This window comes from Bos indicus x Bos taurus, chromosome 19 (assembly GCF_003369695.1).
Source record: "Bos indicus x Bos taurus breed Angus x Brahman F1 hybrid chromosome 19, Bos_hybrid_MaternalHap_v2.0, whole genome shotgun sequence".
NCBI classification, from domain to species: Eukaryota; Metazoa; Chordata; class Mammalia; order Artiodactyla; family Bovidae; genus Bos; species Bos indicus x Bos taurus.
The window spans coordinates 26,307,608-26,329,108 of NC_040094.1; the positions used below are offsets into that span (position 1 = coordinate 26,307,608).

The 21,501-nt window shown below is 40.9% G+C and overlaps 1 protein-coding gene across 5 annotated transcripts in view; it reads left to right on the forward strand.

Annotated features, from left to right (window-relative positions):
- The window catches only part of KIAA0753 (KIAA0753 ortholog), a 58,156-nt gene that overhangs the window by 22,976 nt on the left and 13,679 nt on the right, over positions 1-21,501 (forward strand). For 4 of the 5 annotated variants that reach the window (XM_027517267.1, XM_027517269.1, XM_027517268.1 and 1 more), the window contains exons 8-15: positions 3,796-4,031; positions 6,291-6,457; positions 8,090-8,209; positions 9,278-9,367; positions 12,505-12,583; positions 13,638-13,721; positions 16,993-17,178; positions 18,929-19,010. In XM_027517267.1, coding sequence (XP_027373068.1) covers positions 3,796-4,031; positions 6,291-6,457; positions 8,090-8,209; positions 9,278-9,367; positions 12,505-12,583; positions 13,638-13,721; positions 16,993-17,178; positions 18,929-19,010 — 1,044 coding nt within the window. The remainder of the gene's footprint in view (positions 1-3,795; positions 4,032-6,290; positions 6,458-8,089; positions 8,210-9,277; positions 9,368-12,504; positions 12,584-13,637; positions 13,722-16,992; positions 17,179-18,928; positions 19,011-21,501) is intronic. The other variant, XM_027517270.1, reaches the window with a different exon arrangement.

A 21,501-nucleotide genomic window follows, 5' to 3' on the forward strand; every position in this document is an offset into this window, starting at 1 on the left:
TGTATCCTCTGTGGGAGCCCAGGGCCCGGCAGTAATTAGGCGCTTAAACAACCAGCTCTGAAGAGGGTGTGGTAGAACAAGAAAAGGCTTTGAGCAACAGATCATGGTAACTTCAGTTCTGGGTATTAGGGGCTCGTTTACCACGCTCTGGAGGAAATGTAGAGAACTTTACAGGCCTGCCCACAGAGACGTGTTTCCCAAATGAGTTGAAAGATGAGAGGGACCCGTAACTGTGAGTGCACCAACAGGCGGGGACCAGCTTCAGAGAGAAAAGTTGGGAAACCTGTTCATTTAAAACTCACCACAGGTACCAGTGAGGGAAAGCAGGAAGACAGACCACTGTGGGGAAGACGGGGACCAAAAAGCCCTCCCTCTGGTCCCAGCTCGGCCCGTTTGTGATCCTGGGTGGGTAATTTCGTCTCTCTGAACCTTCATTTTTGTATCTGTGAATGCGGATAATACAGGCATACTTCACATTACTGTGCTGCACTTTATTGCGCTTTGCAGATACCGTGGTTTTTACAAGTTGAAGGTTTGCGGCAACCCTGTGTTGTCAGGTGATGGTTAGCATTTTTGAGTGATAAAGTATTTTTTAATTAAGGTGTGTACATTTTTTCAAGACACAGCACTATTGCACACGTACTAGACTACATACTATATAAGCATACATTTGTATGCACTGGGAAACCAAAACACTTGAGTGACTCACTTTATCATGATATTGCTTTATTGTGGTGGTCTGGAATCGAACCTGCAACCTCTCTCAGGTATGCTGGTGGTCCTTATCCTGTGTGACTGACTGAGCTGTTTAAAGTAGCAAATTAGGTATTTCATCCAGAAGTACGTAAGCTTCAGTTGTCTGGAACAGCGCTTCAGTTGTCTGGAACAGCGCTGCAGTTTCTGACGGCAGGATGAATGGGCCTCACCCTGGACTGGGGGTCAGAAGATGTGACGCTGTTGCTTGCTGTCCTTGACCTTGAGTAAAACACTTGACTGTCATTTCCTCATCTGGAAAGTTAATCATTGCCCCGCCTGCTCTGTGTCACGGTGAGCCTCAAATGTGAATGTGAAGGATGTTAGAAACTGAAGAGATGTACAGATGTAAGAGATGATGATAAAATCATTGTTGTTATCATCATTACAAATTGAGGTGTGATTATGCTTAGCCACTTGGCAAATTTGGTACAGTTGCTTATGGCGAAGGTTGTGGTCCTCTTATTTTTATTTATGTGTATTATTTTTTTTTTTCTTTATGAACCGGATTTCAGAAGGTTGTGGTGTCTTTTCTGTTTTAGATGTCGCTCTACCTAATTCCTCCATTCTGACCTCCCGCCCCTAAAAGTCACAGGGAGCCAGTTAGGTGGGAAATCACGTCTTTGCCATTTTCATTTGAATTAAATGTGTGAGCCTGATTTGGTCTTGTGATTTCTGTAACTGATGCATTTCTTTAGCAGCTGCTGGAATGTTCTTGAAGTGGTGGATTGCATTAGCACAACTCGTCAGACGTAAGGACAATCCCTCCCCACCACCAGCAATGTCCTCAAACTCAGCTGCCCCTGGAGCTTGTACTACATTTGCAGTTGGTTTATACAGATCATTACTGGAAAGGCATCGGGACCTAGAGGTCAGAGTCACCTTGCTATATGTAAACCTGAGGGTTAATAATTAAATTTTAGACTAGGATTTGTTCTAAGCATTCTTTCCTTTCAGTTTATGTATCCTTACTGTGTAACCTCCATGGCCTTGAAAAGTACCAGATTAAAAAAGTGATGCAAGAGGAACCTGGCCTTTAGCCTACTGCTGTTAAAAGCAGTCTAAATGTAGTAAAACTGATGGACCTTTGGGTTGTGTCTGATTTTTGCTATTATAAACGCTTTGAAGTGATTGTCTATCTCATGTCTTCCTGTGTACGCATGAGGCTCCCTCAAGGCTGAGGGTGTTCCTAGGAGTGAAGCTTCTGGGCGACAGTGTGGGCGAATCTTCTGGTAGCTGCGCCAGTTCACTCCTGCACTAATAGCTATGAGAGTACTTGTTTTTCTGCATCTTTGTTTGTACTTGGTATTGTCACATTAAAAATTTTCCTCCCAATCTGATGAATTTGAAACGGTACCTCATTGCTTTAATTTCGATTTTTCTGATTGCTGGTGCTCATCTTTTCATGTTTTTATTGACAGTTTAGATTTTCTCTCTGCCATTTTCTGTCCTTTGCCTGTTTCCCTATTGCATTGTTTGTTTTCTTATAGATTCACAGTTGTTCTTTATCTATTCTGGATATTAAGCCTATATTAATTATATACCTTACAGAAATCTACTTTCAGACTCTGGCTTCTCTGTGACTTTTTTGGTGTCTTTGTCAAAAGCAAGGTGCAGTTTAGTGTAATTAAGTTTACATATGTTAACATTATATTTGGCTTTAAGAAAGCATTTTCTGCCCTGATGTCATACTCATATTCTTATATTTTCTTGTAAAAGCTTTAAAAGTTTTGCTTTCGCATTTAGGTCTTCTTTACATTTAGAATGTAAGCGTTCCGTGTGAGGGTGAGGATTCTCACACGGAACACTTAGATCTTTCCTTAGTTACCTATGGGTACTAGTGATCTCAGCATCATTTATTGAGCGCTGCAGCTCACACTCATTGATCTGTCATACTGCCTTTGTCACACCCGTCCCGCTTCGTTGGTTTCTGCCTGTTCCTGCATCACTCCCACACTGCCTTAATTATTACAGCTTTATCACGAACACTGTCTCTGGGAAAATAAGACTCCCACCCCTGCCCTACTCCTCACTTTGTTGTTCTTCAGAATTAGTTGGGCTGTCTTGGGATTTTACACTTTGTAAGAATTTTAGCATTAAAACTTTACATCCACAAAAAAGAAATCTGTTGAGATTTTAATTGAACTTGCATTTGAAATTGAGGATCACTATGGGGAGAATTGACGCTTTACAGTATTTTTTTCATTCATGAAAAGAATTGATCCAGACTTTCTTTCTTGTCCTTCAAAAATACCTTTGAACTTTTTTGTTTGGTAAAAAGTCTTATACATCTTTCCTAAGATTTCTTCCTTAGTGCCTTATAGTTTAGTTGCTATTGTTAATGGGGTACTTTTTCTCTTATATTTTCTCTAATTAGTTATTTTGGTATCTGCAAATGATACTGAATTTTGTTTATTTTTCTTCTTCTATCCAGAAACATTGCTGAACTCTATTCTTAGTTGTAATTGCCTATCTGTAGATTCTCTTTGGATTGTTTCTATATACAAAATATCTCATCTTCAAATACAGTTTTACTTTCTTTCCCATTGCAGCTTATATGTCATGTATGGATTTCAGACTTTATTCTGTATCAAATTTGGAGCCATCGAAGGTTTTGAGAAGTGATACTTAAATATTTACATTAAAAACATAATTATGGTAGTCAGGAGAAGGTGTGATTGAAGAGAAGGAAGGGGTCTGTTAGAAGATGCTGCTGTTGCAGTCACAAGATATTTATTGCAAGCCTGACCTTAGGGAGTGGCAGGAGGGAAGAAAAGGGCAAGAGGTATTTTACTGATAGAATTAGGATTTGAGGGACCAGGTGAGTAAGTAAATGTGGGAGGTGAGATTTAGGAGTCACCCATGATACTTAGGTTTCTGCCATAGAACTGCAGTAGGAGTCATAGGATCAGAAGCAACTCTTGGCAGCAAGACACATCAGCTTTTAACAGGGTTTTGTGAGCTTATCTGCCTCTGGATAATCATTCTTACTTGATTTGAATAGCATTTCCTTCCGCTTGTCCTTCTGAAATCTCCATGTAGATAAGTATCAACCCAATACAGAGCTTCCAGTGACCCAGAGGCTGGAAAATGAGCTTGATGGATTAGAGGCGGATATCCTTCAGGAAAACGCTCCATCTATCCTCGACCAAAATGCAGGCTTCAAAGAAGAGGCATTAGCCCTGGCAAAAATAAAAGCAGGGAGAAAGAAGCTTGTGACTGAGAACGTGCCACCGTCTAGGAAGAAAGATACTCTGGCACCAGCAAGACCACAGCAAGTATGAAATCACTCCTCTCTTTTGGCCCATTTGTATTAATCTGACATTGTCCAAGGTCACACAGGCTGGTAAGTGGTGGAGTCAGGATTTGAGTTCTTGGGCATTTGAATGCCAGAGCCCTTAAGCCCAGCTGTCTAAGCTGACATAGCTTATAAACAAAAAACAAGTTTTAGTATTGTTACTAAGGACAGGGCATTCTTTCTTGTCCAGGTTTAGTAAGAGCCTTTCTGATTTGATACCATGGTCTTCATTGGGCAGGCTATTTTAAAATACAATTTTTTTCTGCTTCTGATTTGGAAGTATGAAATTTGAAGGTTTAAGATGAAGATTTTCTGCTAAATATTGATACATAATATATCACTTGATATTGAAAGGCATCTTAGGGTGAGTACTTTCTAACATGGCTTTGGGAGTCAGCTGGCTTCAAAGTACATTATATTCTTAAGCGCCTATCTAAAATTTAACTTTAGGCCCTACCAGTGGAGAACTGGCTAGAAGACCACCTCCTAGTCTGAATATGCTTAATGTGGTTACTCCAATTTGATGGCTTCTCCATAGGCTTCTGTAACATAATCACCTGTTACTCATAAATTATGGATTAAGATCAAGTCTTTATTGCTTTTCAAACAGACTCTCAAGGGAGATCATTGGGCAGTCAGGGTTGAGCTTATACAAATTCAGCCTGGAATATTTCTCCGAAACAGCCTTGTTCTCTATAGCATTTTATGGTAGTTGTTCTGTTTAGGTGGCATATACCTTCCTGCCTTCATCATGCTGCTGCTGCTAAGTCGCTTCAGTCGTGTCCGACTCTGTGCAACCCCATAGACGGAAGCCCACCAGGCTCCCACATCCCTGGGATTCTCCAGGCAAGAATACTGGAGTGGGTTGCCATTTCCTTCTCCAGTGCATGAAAGTGAAAAGTCAAAGTGAAGTCGGTCAGTCATGTCCGACTCTTAGCGACCTCATGGACTGCAGCCTGCCAGGCTCCTCCGTCCATGGGATTTTCCAGGCAAGAGTACTGGAGTGGGGTGCCATTGCCTTCTCCTGACTTCATCATACTCCTTCTCTATTAGCTCTTTTAATCTTCTAGAAATTTGGGAAGACATTATCTCCCATTTTACAGATAGGAAACCTCAAGACTGAGAGATGTGGTTTATCCAAGAATGTTTTACAATTTATCTCTTTTGCTTAGTTAGGAAGAAATATATATTTCTTTATATATATACATTTATATATTAAATATATAAATATTTAATTTATATTTAATATATTTATATTTAAATATATTTAACATTAATATATTTATATTAAATATACAAATATATACTTATATATAGTATGTATATATATATTTATATAAAATTCATATATTTATATATTTATAAAATATAATATATATTATAAATATATATATTATATATATTTTTATATATTTATAAATATATTGTTTATATTGTATATTTATATATATATATAAATATATATTTATATATTATATATTTTTATATATTTTATATTTATATTTATAAATTTTATATATTTACATTTATAAATATATAAATATATAAAATATATATTTATAAAATATGTCTTTATATATATTAAATATAAATATTTAATTTATATTTAATATATTTATATTAAATATACAAGTATATTTATATTTATATATTATGTATATTTACATATTTTATATATTATATATATTTATATAAAATTCATATATTTATATATTATAATATATTATAAATATATAAGACGTTATATATATTTTATATATTTATAAATATATATTTATATATTATATATTACAATGTATATTATAAATTTATATTTTATATAGTATATATTATATTTTTTATATATTTTATATATTTATAAATATAAAAATATAAAAAAAATATAAAATATGTGACTTTATATATATTAAAATATAAATATTTAATTTATATTTAAATATATATTATATTTATATTTAATTATATTAAATATATAAATATATATTTCTTTATATGTATATATATAAAGATGGCCAAGCCAGGGATTCAGTTTTACACGTGTGCCCCTCTCCCCACAACCAGGGTTGTTTTAGTGTAATCTGTGCTGTCCCCAAATTTCTACAACAGTGCTTTCCACTTAAGTTTTTGCTGAATGAATGCATGAACAGCATAGGGACATTTGAACCTTCAGTAAGCCTGAGGTTAAAACCAGTTTCTTTGCTATCCATTTGGCTTTATAATTCATATTTATCTCTTGCAGGGACTCCACAAAGCTGAAAAAAGTAGACTAATCCCCTCTTACAGCAAAAGCAGGTTGCAAAGGACAACAGTCTCCTCCAGATTAAAAATGAACCAACAGCCTGTGAAAGACAGTAGGGCTCCTTGGATACCTCCAAACCCCACATCCCCACCAGCATCTCCTAAATGGTATGTAAAAATTCAAGCATTCAGGTATGTGATCTTACTTTTCCTCCACAGATCAAAGGTGACCTATTGCTTAGAGCAAGTGAAGCAGTGGCCTTAGTCCCCTTTACGGAAAAAAGCTTATTTGGATGGGTAATACATGAAATGTTTTTGACTGGAAGCCCATTGGGTCCTTTTTCCTACCTGACTGTGGGTTGAGTAACTCCCATAGGTTACTCCAGTACCCTGTGGACTTCGAGGGCTGCTCTTCACTTGCCTCTACACCCAGTGGATCCTGGTTACTTGAGGCTGGGAACTGTGCCTTATATCTGAATGTACAGTGCCTGATGTAGTCAATCTTAGTAGGCATTTAGTAAATCTTTGCTGAATGAATGCTTAAAAATAATTCCTAGTCCAAGTCAAGACAACATGAATTAAAAAACCGTACAAACCTCATAGATGCTGTCCTGACGCAGAGGACAGTTAGGATAGAGCTGACATTACTGCCTTGTCACCCTTACTCAGGAGAAGGCAGTGGCAACCCACTCTAGTACTCTCGTCTGAAAAATCCCATGGACAGAGGAGCCTGGTAGGCTGCAGTCCATGGGGCCATGAAGCAACTTAGCAGCAGCAGCAGCACTTACTCACAGCACATAGAGAATGAGGGCCCAATCTTCTGCAGAGCTGGGAAGAAGGCATTGTCCTTCTGGGGCACAGAGTCCAGTGAGGCAGAAATTACAGTCTTCAGGGAAGTGGTTAAAAATGGGAGCTCGTGTACCATGGACAGTGGTTCTCAGAAGCACAGTGGAAAGGACCTGGAGCTAGGACAGTCACAGGAAGGCAGGCAGAAGCAGTCACATGAGGAGGAGAGCGAGCGAGAAGGTAGGTGACATGAAGGGTCCCACTTCTAAGAGGCCCGCAGGAGATGTGGTGAGAAGCTTGGTGGGATGGGGTCCCCTGAGGGCTGAGTGATTCTCAGTGGACGGTTATGCTTATTCATCAGCTTTCACTTTAAAGGTGAAGAAACTGTCCAGAGAATCTAATGCCTTGCTTATGTAGCAGGACTAAAATCAGGTCTTCTGATTTCATAATATATGTGCTGCTTTGCTTTATTTCTGTGCTCTTAATTCTCTGTTTTTATGTATGTACTAGTGTAGAGATGTAAATTCAGTTGGTAAGCTCATGAAAACAGAAGTTGGTTGGAGTTTATATTGCAAACCAAATATACAATGCACTGTCTTCTAGAGTGTACATGTGGTAGATAGGGGAGGTAAGGGGGAAGGCTTTGGGGTTCAAAGTGCTGTATTAGACCTGATAAAAGGTACAGAGTTTCTGTGTAATGTGAAATATAATTTGTGACCCAAATCTGTATATTAGAACAGGGTTTTGTTGAATTTCACCCATTATTCTGTAATTGACAATTGTTTTTTCATTTAAAATAGTGATTGCTTCTGTGAAGCAAAAAGGACCTTCTCTTTGACACTGAACCTGAATCCTGGATGCTGTCACTCTGCTTCACATTCAGCTTCCAATGTAGAGCCCCCCCGTAGATCACCAGTACTGTGACACTCTTGTCTTTTCTCAGCTGGCACCTTTTATGAGTGATCAGGTGTGGAGGGAATGGTTACAAAGGTGTAAGTTTTCCTTGTTTTGCAGTGCCGCCTGGCTCAAGGCGAAATCTAGCCCCAAAGATACCACCAAAGAACAGTCTCTCCAGCAGGAAGATACGCAAGAGGACAGTCGGTTGAGAGGTGCTGTTGAACACGAAGCAGTGAGGTTTGTGCTGGCGTTTGTCAGATCTTTGAAATGGGCTCCCTTTCAAATGGAATTCTGAAGTGAGCTCTCCTCTTGCCCATGTATAATGTTGGCTGTTTAAAATGGAAATTACTAAACTTTCCTGTCAAATTATACAGCTTAGACAGTGAGCCCCTCTTTTATTCCTTGCCTAATTCATTCAAAAATTATGTGCGTTTCAGTTGTCTACCAATTGCTTGTTTTGGTACAGTTGTGAGCTCTTTGGAGACCTTTGCAGGGGTCAAGGGGGTGGGCAAAAAGGACAGACTCGCAGCCCCTGCTTATTTATAGTCAACAGGGAGGACATGTTACTGACTATAAGACAGAAAGGTGTATGTCCCCTGAAACCTGAAGTGTTAAATGCTGAGAGAGTTCAGAAGGCGGACAGGACACCTCTGCAGAGATCTGGGCTTCCTGGAGGGAGATGGAAAAGCAATTAGGACTTGAAGAATAGGCTTTAAATAGGGGGTGATGAGGTGAGGCCATTCCATGACAGGAGAACAGTGAAAACAGGTTGCCTGCATTCATTTGGCTGGAATTGTTCTTGCAATTATGGGGAAGCCAGGGTGAAAGTGGACCATTAGATAATTTGATACTGTTCACTGTCCTGGGCTGAAAGCATCAAGCCCTAACACATACAATAAGGTTGTTAGGAGCTCGCTTTTCCTTACTGTGTTTATTTGACTTCACTCTGCCTTGAGGGCTCTCCTGGGAGCCCATTTCTTTGTCTGAGCTGGAAGATAGAGCAGCAGCATTGTTTTACAGCTGAGCAAGAAGTTCTAATTGCAGCGAAGGCTAGTTTTCTCAAGAATATTTGTGGCCAGGTTTTTGTGGCACTGCATGCTAACCAGGAATGCTCTTGTGGGTAAATGTCTTTTTACATGGAACATTACACCGAGAGCTTCACTGGCCCAGAGACTGAGTTACCTCCTGAGTCTTTGATGGAGCCGAGATGGGTGCTCTGCGGGGTCCTGACTCCTGGTCTGTTTATGCGGTAATGACACCTGCAGGTTGAGGCAGAATTGGCCTGACTTTTGTATTCTCTGCTAGACTCGCTTGGCTAGATGCTGAAACTTCCAAAAGATTGAAGGAATTAGAAGAATTAAAAGCCGAACAAATGGACAAAATGCAAAAACAGAGGTAACTGTCTGTTTTCTGAGGTAGAGAAAAACACAGCAGGCCTATTTTATATCATCTAGCTATTTTTACAACTTGTTGGGATTGTTTTTTGGTGTTGTCACACTTTTCATGTCTATTGTCTGTCAGACTGCTTAAAGTTCTTTGAAGTCACCTGAGAAGCCAACAGCGGAGCTCAGACGGGAGCCCCTGGGAGTCCTGGCTAGTTTGAGGAGAGTTGGGATGTCTCTGTGATAGTATCCTTTAGGCTCCATTGGCTTGATGCTGAAACTTCCAGAAGAACAAAGGAACTGAATGAGCTGAAAACGGAAGAAAGGGATAGTTGTCAGAAACTGAGATATGTGTTTGCTTCTGAAGGATGGTGCATGCTTGCCTATTCTTAAATTGGTCCAGACAGTTTCACCATCATCCTGGACTGTGTGGGCCTGACCTCACCAAATGAATGAATGAATGAGTGTCTGCATGCCTGCGTGTATTTGCACAGTATTTTTTCTAGAAAGTATTTCTTTTGTGTGCAGTTTGAATGATATCTACAGTTTAGGGGGAGTTTTATCTGAAAGACCAGTGTTATGTCTGTTTGTGTTTCCGTTGGAGATGCTTGTCTCTTGGCCAGGTGGGGCATACATATGCAGTCTGCTAGGATACTTCTGCTTCACATGTTAGCTTGAGTGCAGCCTAAGGTTTTCGAGTGAGGTTGTTTTTCCCATTTGCCCCCAAGAGTGTCACCACCTAAATCCAGGCACGAAGAAGTTCATGAGCAGGCTTAGTTGTTACCGCTGCAGTTGGCTCATCTGTCTCGCTCTCATAGAGTCACCCTGAAGTCACGTGAACAGAATCCTCATTGATACAGCTGTGCATTCTATCACCAGTCATGAGAGAGCGTCCACTCCCAGGTTAGAAGGGCTGTGGCCCTTTTGTTAGAGGGTGAGTGTTGTGAACTACCACCACCCCCAAACCAAGAGATAGGTCAGCACCCCTACTCTCAAACTCCCCCCTGTGGGTCCCTCCTCAGTTGCATCTCCTTCTTTCTCCCCAGAGCTCACCACTGTCCTGATTCCTGTCTTCATCTTTTCATTTCTTGTATTCATAAATCTGTTACCCTTGTGTGTGTCCCTAATGGCATACTGTTTCATCTGGACAGCTGAGACGCAGGCCCAAACCTGGAAAGGCAGTGTGCTGCTGGGATTAGATGAGGACTCCCGGGAAAAGCAGGCTGTGCAGGGTCCTTCCTAAACTTCTGGGAGTTTTTAGGTGCCCATCCGGAAAGTTTATAGATCATGAATGAGTCCTGGCAGATGTAGGGCTTACCACGTTTGGGGCATCCGGAGATGCAGCAGGTGCAGTGGACCTCCGGAAGAGGCCTGGGCAGGGGGACAGCAGGCTGCCCGGTGTAGTCTTCCATTTTGCTACCAAGTAGTATTCCATCGTGTGACTGTTCACACACACACCTCCACAGTCTGTTTATACATCCTCTTGTGAATTAACCTCTGGGTTGTTTTCCATTGTTAGTTAGTATAGGAGTTCCCTTCTAGTTTTTCTGCATCCCAGCTGACATGTGGTAATGTCCGATTTTTAAAATTTCAGTTATTTTGGTGAGAGTGTGGTGGTATCTCGCTGGGATTTTACTTTGCATTTCCTTGAAGTCTAATGATGATGAACACTTGGTAGTGCTTACTGTGATGTGTTTATTCAAGTTTTGTATCCATTTTTTATTGTTTTTATAATTACTGATTTTTAAGAGTTTCAAAAAATATGGTCTGGATTTGAGGCCTCTTTCAGAATATGTGCAGCAAATATTTTCTCCCAGTCCTGTGGCTTGCCTATGTATTTTCTTAATGGGATCTTTTGAATATGAGAAGTTTCAAATTTTGATTAAGATCAGCTTAGCAGTTTTTTCATTTTACAGTTAAATCTTTTTTATGAACTAAGTAATCATGACCAGTGCTGAAGTTTCAAGGATATTCTATATTTTCTTCTAAAATGCTTTTAGTTTCAGTTTTATTTTTTATATCTGTGATCCCATTTTTGATTAATTTCTGTGTGTGAGATGAAATGCTTATCAGGGTTGATTGTTTTCCTTGTGGATATCTGACTAGTCTAAGCACCATCCAGTGAAAGGATTATTTACCTTGAGCTCTACACTAGGGTCATCTGGGTGAACTGTTGGTTAAGGACCGTCATGCAGGTGTTTAGGTCTTTCCTTTGGGGTACACCACGTTCTCCAGAGATGAGTCTTTTGATCTGCTGCCTAGAGAGTGAGGACCTGTGTGTCCTTGGAGCTGAGATGGTCAGGAGGCTGTGAGTCTTACCCCTAGGCATTCAGCTTGCATCCATGCATCCCTCTTTTTAGTAGGGCACCTACAGTCTCAATGCAGTTGCATCTCAGGAGGCCCCTCCCGAGAATGAGCAACCAACCCATCTTCCCTCAGAGTTGCGGAGAGGCCATGGTCCAGTGCGTGAAGGAGGGAAGGGACCTAGGACCCTAACTTCTCAAACATCATCTGACTCTTGTCTTTTATAGTTAAGCCACCTCCTCCCAGGTTACCCCTAGGCCTCGAGGTACCTGGTGCTCCCAGTCTTGAGCCTCTTAAGTCAGCAGTGCAAATTGTGTGAGTCCTTAGCTTTCCCCATTACAACCCTAGAATTCAGCCTTCTCAGGTTGGAAGTTACTTAGCACTTTTGTCCTTGAGTTACTAGCACCATTTCCCGTGCCTTGTCATTGTGAGTTTATGTCTGATTCTGTTATTGTGGGGTTTGGGAGGGAACAAAATTAGTTTCATTTGTTGAGTCTTGTGCCCTCTATAGTTGTTTCGAGGCAGCCATTATTCTTTCAAAATGGACTCAGAGCCTAATATACTTCTTCAGATGTTATCTCAGCCTTTGTCCTCAAAGTTGGGGTCAGGACCAGCAGTATCACATCACCTGAGAGCCTGTTGGAAACACAGACTCTCAGGCCTCCCTCAGGCCAGCCGCATCAGAGTCTACGTTTAACAAGATCCCCTGGGATCTTGTATGAAAATTAGAACGGCACTGTGGTTTTATAGTCATTCAATTTCCCTTCGCCTGGGGTGGTAAATAAATATGCACAATAGGATATTTTCTTGCTTTTGATTTTAATTTTCAATTTTATTTCTAAATAGTGTTTCTACCACCCAGTTAGCAGACAAGGTAGAGAAGGCAGTTCTGGAGCGTTTGAAGCCTCTCCTGGCCAAGGCCCAGGTAATCTAGTTCATCCCATATGCTTGCCTTTTGGAAGCTCTCAAATAAAAAGTGTTGCCCCAGAGGTCACACTGACCCTTTGCGGGGCTGTGTGTCTGTCCGGCAGTCAGCAGCTGCACTGCTGCTTGTGTGTCGTGGTGTGGGCACAGTGCTGCCAGGGCCCCTTTCGGCACCCACACTACTGATGTGTCTTCCTTTGTGGATGAGGGTTCAAGATGGGGAGGAGAGAGAAAGTACCACTTTTGCGAAAGGTGAGATTTTCATTTAGGGAATGAGTTTCGATTGCAATTTATGTTCCTAATCAAATAAAGCTATTGTTGGCATTAGTGTTCAGTTCACTGCTTCCACTCTTAATTTTGTGCTTTTTCACCTCAGTGATCTGGAATGATTTGCTGTATTTTTTCCAGAGGAGAGAAATGTGAGGACAGCTTCTGTGCACAAATTAGTGCTTTTTTCGAGATGAAATTGTATAGAGCATCACCAGTAGGTTTTGCCATCTTCCTCTGAGTAGTGAGCTGAATGCTATGGCCAGACCCTGTAAATCCATCCTGTAAATAGGAATGCTCTTATTCGTGTGATTAGATGAAGCCATGGAAGAGCACTAGAATCTTAAATGGAGTGAACAACATTCTGGGTCTCTGAGTAGGGCACTGAACTTCTCTATCTCTTGGTCTGAGACATGTTAAATCATTTTTAGAGTCAATGAAAATCTCAGAAGTATAGAACTGGGAGGGTTCATAGAGGCCAAACCATTCAACCTCCTTATTTTGTCAATGAGGAAACTGGAACAGAGAAGTTGAGTAATTTGCACAAAAACACACAGCTACTCTGATAACAGTTTCAAAATTGAGGGAAGAAAAGGGGCAGAAAGCCAAGACCAGCACATGGCATTTATTTTCATGAAGACAGAGTGCTTAAATTTCCACAGAAAGCCTAATATAGCTAAAACTGATGAACAGTTCCACACAGAAGTTATTCTGGGAGCAGAATTCATTTGTACTAATATGGGTTGTAAATTTTCATAATTCATGAGTGTGCTTGTCTGTTTTAATAGAGAGTCAATTCTTCTCTGGAAGTAGATACTCATTTGAAGGATCAGCCATCAGAAATTGCAACAACAGCCCAGCCTGCAGAGGAGGTGCGTGTGGTGCGGCTAGCATTCTGGACTGACACTGGGATTATTACATGATGATATCCTCGAGTATAAGGAAAAATGACACATAGATGACCCTACAGACACTAGACTGCCCCACTCCCGAGGGTGGAGGTTTTTCACATCTGGCATGTTAATGCTACAGTGTATCTTTAGCATTATGACTTCCATGAGCCTTGTGAACAGCTCACAGAAAGCTCTTGAGCCACAGGTTTTTGTCATTAGCTCTTTGCTTTCCTTCCAATGACAGAGCATGGGTAGACTGCATGAGCCTGAATGTTGATGGCCCTCGGCAGAACAATGACTGCCCTCATTTCCTCTCGTTCAGCCTACTTTTGCTCATTACTGGCCTAATTTCCTTTATACTGAGGGCCTAACATGTATTGTTAGGCAAGCATGTTTTGAGTGCCTAGTAATGACCAGTATCTGGCCTGGCAGAGACCAAAGGTGGCCCAGGAACAAATGACAGCATTTGAGAGAAATGAAAGCATGGCATGTGGTTGTCCGCCCCTGTGCTCTTCCTCTGGACGTGTGTTCCCCATTTGTGGGAATGTTGTCCTCCCTGCCCTTCCACCTCGGTGTAGGGACAGGAAGGTGCAGGCTGCCTCGGGCGGCTGTTCGTGGAGGGCGGAGAGAAGTTACTGCTTTCTGTGTTCAGAGCAAGTGAAGGGCCGAGCAAGGGCCGAGCTCAGAGTGAGAAGGAAATTGGATGCAGCTCCAGCAGCCCAACGACCTGAGCAACAGGAAGATGGTCGGTCCCAAGGATATATCCCAGTTCTAATTATTAAGCAATAGTTCAGCTTTGGCATATTTCTGTAATTTTTGCAGTTGTAATTTTATTGTACCAGTATTTTAGGACAGAATCTCATGGGAGGTAAGGCATCTGAGACTGGAAGCTGAAACCCTGCATATGGCTCTGTAGACCAAGTGCGTGATGGCTGTGTCTTTTGTACTGCAGAGCCACCAGTGATGCCTTTTTCCCTAGAAAAGTAATGAGACTCACCTCTCATCTAGGGAGGCAACTCATGTGGTATTTTCATAGGAAAGAGAAATGAAGTGGTCATAAATGCTGTCAGTGAAGTAGGCATGTTTGAGTATTACTAGAAATGATCAGCTTTGTACTTGAGAACCATGTATGATATAGGCATTAAATGGGCCTTAATACAATTTCTTAAAAAGGAAAAGTAACTCTGTCCAGTATTTACCATTCTCAGCTGCTGTTAAACTTTAGCATCACCATACAAGAGTTTCCCTGGCAGCACCATTGAGGGTCAGTGTTTATAAATAACTGAATAGAAGCAAACTTGTTGAAGTTGGCATGATGAAGTTAAAAAAGAGATATTTTGCTGTGTTAACTTATAAAAGAGCTGTGGGACCTTGATCCCAGATACCCAGAATTCTCATCTCTCAAAGGGAGGAGACGTTTGCTGCACTTTGCAAATCAGCTCTAGCTCTCAGTAGATTTGCTTGCAGACAGGATGATCCCTGGTGTCAGGAAATAGATTTTGGGAGGGTGCCATCATGGCATATTTGTCTCCTGCTGCTACTATTGTCATTAACTGAACTTGCGCATGAAATACATTTTTCCGAAGTGTGTAAGGTTTTCTCTTAATTAAAAGCTGTACCTGGCTAAAAAGGCAAACAATTCAGGAAAAGTATCATGTAAAATCTCCCCACCAGTGGGTACCGTATGCTCATCTGTATCCAGCTTCTTTATATTTTGGTGATCTTTTTCATATCAGCTCATTGGGTCCTTCCTTATCTCACAGGATTCTTGATATTTGATTCTTAAGAATGAAAATAACAGATACATACATCTTAATTAACTAGACCTGCATTATTGGTTTAGTTAACTCTAGATTTCTTGGTAATTTTATTGTACTGGCTATTCAGCTGATTTTTATTTCTTTAACTTTGGTCAAGGTTGAACATTTCTTTGTTGGTCATTAATGTATTTTCTTCTGTAAACCGTTAAAAGGTTTTAAAAATTACTATGGCGGTAACCGTTCTTCATGCCAATCACTGTTTTTTAAGTGTTCCAGTGTACAAGTGTGCATATAATCCTTATAACTCTGAAATGTAGGGTTATTGTTTCTATATTACAAACCAGAGGATTGAGGCCCAGAGAGGTTAAGTATACTCGCCCCCACTTTGAGGCCTATCAGTGGCAGAACCAGGATTGGGTCCCAGAAATGTCTCCTTCCAGAGCCTGATACGATCATTTCCCCAGCAGACGTTCTTTGTTAAAAAGCTTCTTTCAGAGCAGATTATAGACACATATTAGAATCAACAGAAATACAACACATATAAAAATGTTTTGCAAGCCGTAAAGTGCTTTTTCAATGTAAAGGATACAAAGTCAAGAAAGGCTGGTGAAACTCTTCCAGGTTAGGGGTGCTGTGCTGTGCTTAGTCGCTCAGTCGTGTTTGACTCTTTGCAACCCCATGGGCTGTAGTCCACCAGGCTTCTCTGTCCATGGGGATTCTCCAGGCAAGAATACTGGAGTGGGTTGCCATGCTTTCCTCCAGGGGATCTTCCCAACCCAGAGATTGAACCCAGGCCTCCCGCATTACAGGCGGATTCTTTACTGTCTGAGCAACCAGGGAAGCCCCCAGGTTAGTGGTAGAAAGTCTCAAACAGACAAGAACCATCAACTGTGATGTTGTGAACAGACGTTTTTACAAAGCACTGAACTGAAAAAGAATAGTGTAGGTGTGTCCTCTGGAGAATATGACATGTGCTGTATGCTTAGTTGCTCAGTTATGTCCAACTCTTTGCCACCCCATGGACTATAGCTCGCCAGGCTCCTGTGTCCATGGGGATTCTCCAGGCAAAAATACTGGAGTGGGTTGCTATGCCCTCTAGGAGATCTTCCCGACCCAGGAATTGAACCGGGGTCTCCTGCATTGCAGGTGGATTCTTTACCAACCGAGCTACCAGGGAAGCCCCATGACATGTGCAGAGTTGGACATTCTTCTGAGTCTAGCACAAGGCAGATACTTGCTTTACCAGCTGGCAAAACAGGTAGTAACAATAATTTTCATGGAGATTAATGGTGTTACTCAGTTGATGCAACTACTGAAATGACTGTGGTAGAAACTGTCCTGACTGTCCTGATGTCTTGCTATCAATGTTTACTGACTTAGAAGAGGCTAGGTTTAGTGTAGAAATGCCTGTTGTATCATCGCACAGTTGGTGTGTATGAGTCTCGTGCTGTCTTCATATTGCCTTTCCACCCCCTTTGCTTGTTTCGCAGGCTACAGCTGTTGATGGTGAATCCAGTAACATTCATCAGCTGGATGGTTTTTTGGAAAATACCACTCATGAGCACTGGCCCATGACTCACTCTAAGATCTGGGAGTCTGATGCCTTAGCCACCTTAGGGGACGGCAAGGACAGCCCGTACCTGGAGACGATGATGCTCCGAATGGAGGAAATGGAAGTAGGTTGCAGGTGGCAGCTCCAGTTGGCTGCTGGTGGCTGGCTTCTGTTGAGCACAGCTCCTCCTCATGGTTTTGTAGCTTAAAACATCAGGGTTACCTGGTCCTCAGTTTAAATCCCAGCTCGACTGTCAGCCAAGTGTGCAGCCTTCATAAAGTCACTTACCCTTTCTGATAAGTGGGGTGGTTTTGCTTTTTTTAATTTATTTTTTAATTGGAGGATAATTGGTTTACAGTGTTGTGTTGGTTTCTGCCATACAGCAACGTGAATCATAAGTATACATATGTCCTCTCCCTCCTGAACCTCCCTGCCACCCCCCACCCCACCCCGCCCCTCTCATCATCACGGAGCACTGGGTTGAGCTCCCTGTGTTGTGTAGCAGCTTCCCACTGGCTGTCTGTTTTATACTTGGTAGCGTATATATGTTAGTACTGCTCTCAAGTTGTCCCACCCTCTCCTTCCCCCGCTGTGTCCATTCCTGTCAGCACCATTTTTCTAGATTCCCTATAAATATATAAATGTGTGTTAATATATGATATTTGTTTTTCTCTTTCTGGCTTACTTCACTCTGTATAACAGGCTTTAGGTTCATCCCCCTCACTAGAACTGACTTAAATGCATTCCTTTTTATGGCTGAGTGATATTCCATTGTGTGTGTGTATATGTATATATATAAACACCACAATTTCTTTATCCATTCATCTGTCGATGGACATCTAGGTTGCTTCCATGTCCTGGCTATTGCAAATAGTGCTGCAATGAACACTGGAGTACATGTGTCTTTTTTAATTAAGTGAGGGTGTTTTTAAGGACAAAATGAGGTATGAGGTGTCTGTATACTACGTGACACATAACTCATCATTGATATGTGATACCAAAAACGCTGGACCAGAGCCCAGTCCTACAAATGGAACCAACAACGTCTTCGTCCCTCAGCTTATAACTGCTGCCCAGTTGCCTCTTCTGCTCTCCTCCCATTGGATCCTGGCAAACCACAGATAGCTTTACCTTTCTTAATTCCTGTGACACTGCTTTAGAATGCTCGTAGAGAATTCTAGACCTCAGACATTATGCAAACCAAGCCCTGGATGGTTCTGAGGAGGAAATTTAGATACAGTAAGGGAGTGAGTGACGTGGCCAAGGCTACCCAAAAATTTCCACCAGAGCGGAGCTGAGAATCATTTTAACTCCACCTGGATGAAATCTCATTTTGGCTTTGCTGCTAAACCAAAAACATAGGGAAGACAACATTTAGTTGGTTTTTGACAATTTAAAAATGTGTAGTTTATCCTAGTCTTGTAACTGATTTCCCCTTCTTGGGGGTAACTGTCTAGACCTGAAGTATCCCAAATGGTAGTCTGTAGCCACACACATGGCTGTTTACATACACGGCTATTTACACACATGGCCATTTAATGTAAACCAGTTAAAATTAAATACATCACTACGTTACCAGTGGTCAATAGTTAGTGGCTAGTACATTGGACAGGGCAAAAATAGAACATTTCCATCATCAATTCAGATTCTAGTGGGCAGTTCTGGTCCAGATTAGATTAATTAGTATAGATTAATTGCCTCATTTTATTTTACACTTCCCCTCATGAGCTAACCACTTCCTGGCCTGGGAGGTGCCTGTTTGCTGGCGAAGTGTCTGTATCAAATGTCTGCTGGACTGTTACAACCTTCCTAGTCTCTGGTTTGTAACGAACTAATTTTTTTCTGCATAAATTAATCTTTTTTTTTTTTTTAAGAAATACCAGGAGACAGTTCGCCAAAGATATAATAAAATTGTATATACCGATCCTCATTTTTGGATGCAGGAAGAAAAAAACGGTGAGTGTTCCCCCACTTTTCCCTCTACATTGTACTGTGAAAAATTTCACACATACAGAAAAGTTGAAAAAAATTGTACAGTGGATACTCATATGTACATCTTCTGGATTCTACAATTAAAATCTTGCTACATTTGCTTTATCATATATCTCCTTAGCCTCTCAGGCTTCCCAGGTGGCTCAGTGGTAAAGAATCCACGTGCCAATGCAGGAGACACAAGAGATGCAGTTTTGAACCCTGGGTTGGGAAGATCCCCTGGAGGAGGGCATGGAACCCATTCAGTATTCTTCCCTGGGAAATCCCATGGACAGAGGAGCCAGGTGGGCTACAGTCCATGGGGTTGCAAAGAGTTGGAGATGGCTGAGCACACATGAGCACCCATCAATTTGTGTTATTTTTGGGTGCATTTTAGAGTAAGTTGCAGATATCAGTATATCTTACCCGAAACGTTTCAACCTGTGTATCAGCAACTGGAGCTTCATATTTACTTAGGGTTCTTTTTCCTTTTGAGATAAAATTTACATCTAATGAAATATGCAGATCTTAACTGTGTTATTTGATGAGCTTTGACAAATGGGTGCATCTTTGTTACCCGTACTCCTTCCATCGCCCTGTGCTCCTTCCCAGTCAGTGTCCCCCTACCCAGCCAACCACTGTGCTTTTTAACTTTAGATTAATTTTGCCTATTTTGGAATTTCATATAAGTGGAATCATACACATATTTAACCTTTTGTCTTTGATTTAGCATGATGTCTTATAATTTATCTATTGCTCATTTCCTGTTGCTAGGGTAACAAGCTTAAGTTAGTAACAAGTTATAGCACAAATGTAGTGGTTTTAAAATAAATTTATTCTCAAATGAATTCCTGGAGGTCTGAAGTCTGAATGTCTCAAAGGGCTAAAAGCAAGGGATTGGCAGGGCTGGTGCCTTCTTCCAGCCTCTGAGGCTGCCTGCGTTCTTGGCTTGTGGCTGTACTGCTCCAGACTGCTTCTGCCTTCACATTGCCTTCTCCTCCCGAGTCACATCTTCCTCTGCTTGCCTCTTACAGTGACTTGTTGGTTACCTTTAGGGCCCATCCCAGTGATCCAGGTTACTTTCCCCATCTCAGGATCCTTAAAGTCTCTCCTGCTATGTTAGAGACATTCCCAGGTTTCCGGCGTCAGAATCTGGACATCCTGGGGAGCCACTGTTCAGCCTGCCCACTTTGTGTCAGCGTCCGTTCCTTTTTATTGCTGAGCGGTATTCCTTTGTGCACAGGGACCACATCTAGTTTAGCCATTTGCCTGGAGATCTGCATTTGATTGTTTCTAATTTGGGTCTATTAGAAATCTGCTGAGTGTATTCATGTGTAATCTTTTTATGGACATAGGTTTTCATTTCTCTTGGATAAAAACCTGAGTAGATTTGCCAGATTATGGGCTAGGCACATGTCTAACTTTATAAAAAACTGTCAAACATTTCCCCAAAGTGACTGTACCATTTTACACTCCCTGCATTGAGTTCCTATTGCTAGAGATCCTTGCCAACATTTGAATTGTCAAAGTCTTTTTCATTATAACCATTCTGGTGGACCTGTAGCAATATGTCTTTGTGGCTTTAATTTCATTTCTTTGGTAAATAATGAAGTTTAGAACATTTTCAGGTAATTATTAGTCATTTGCATATCTTTCTTTATGAAGTGTCCAAGTCTTTTTTTTACATTAAAAAAAATTGGATTGACTTTTTATGTTTGAGTTATAGGAATTCTTCATGCATTTGGGTGTGAATTCTTTGCCATATATATACTATTTTCAAAACAGCTCTATTGAGATATAATTCACATACCATAAAATTCATCCTTTTAAAGTCGAGTCGTTTTTAGTATATTTACAGAATGTTGCAAATGTCATTGCTGTCTAATTCCAGAACATTTTCATCACCCTGACAAGAATCCCAGCTACCATTAGCAATCACTTCTCATTCTCCCCCATCTCTTCCCAGCAGCCACTAATCTACTCGGGTGACTGTTTGCAAATGTTTTCCCCCATCTGTAGCTCACGTATGTATTTTCTAAAATGTGTTTTGTTACGAGGAAACATTTTAAATTTTGATAAAGTCTAAGCTATCCAATGTTTCTTGTATAGATTTTGCTTTCTTTGATCTCATACCTTTGCCTATTCCCAAGTTGAGAAGAGAAGCTCTTGTTTTCTTCTAGAAGCTTTATGGTTTTGGCTTGTATGTATAGGCCTGTGATCCATCTTGAATAAAACTTGCCTCTGGTTTGAGGTAGAGGTTGAGGTTCATTTTTCCTTCTGCTAATGGATATTCATTTGTTCTTACACTATTTGTTGAAAAGACTTTCAGTTTTCTCTTCCACTTTTAAAAATTCATACATATGCCTTTTGGCTGCAGTTGCTAGGCCAGTGTCGCAATTTGGGCTGGGGTGTGTTGCTCAAGTTCTCTTTGACTCATGCTTATCAGTTAGTACTTTACTCAACGAAAGAAGGAAAA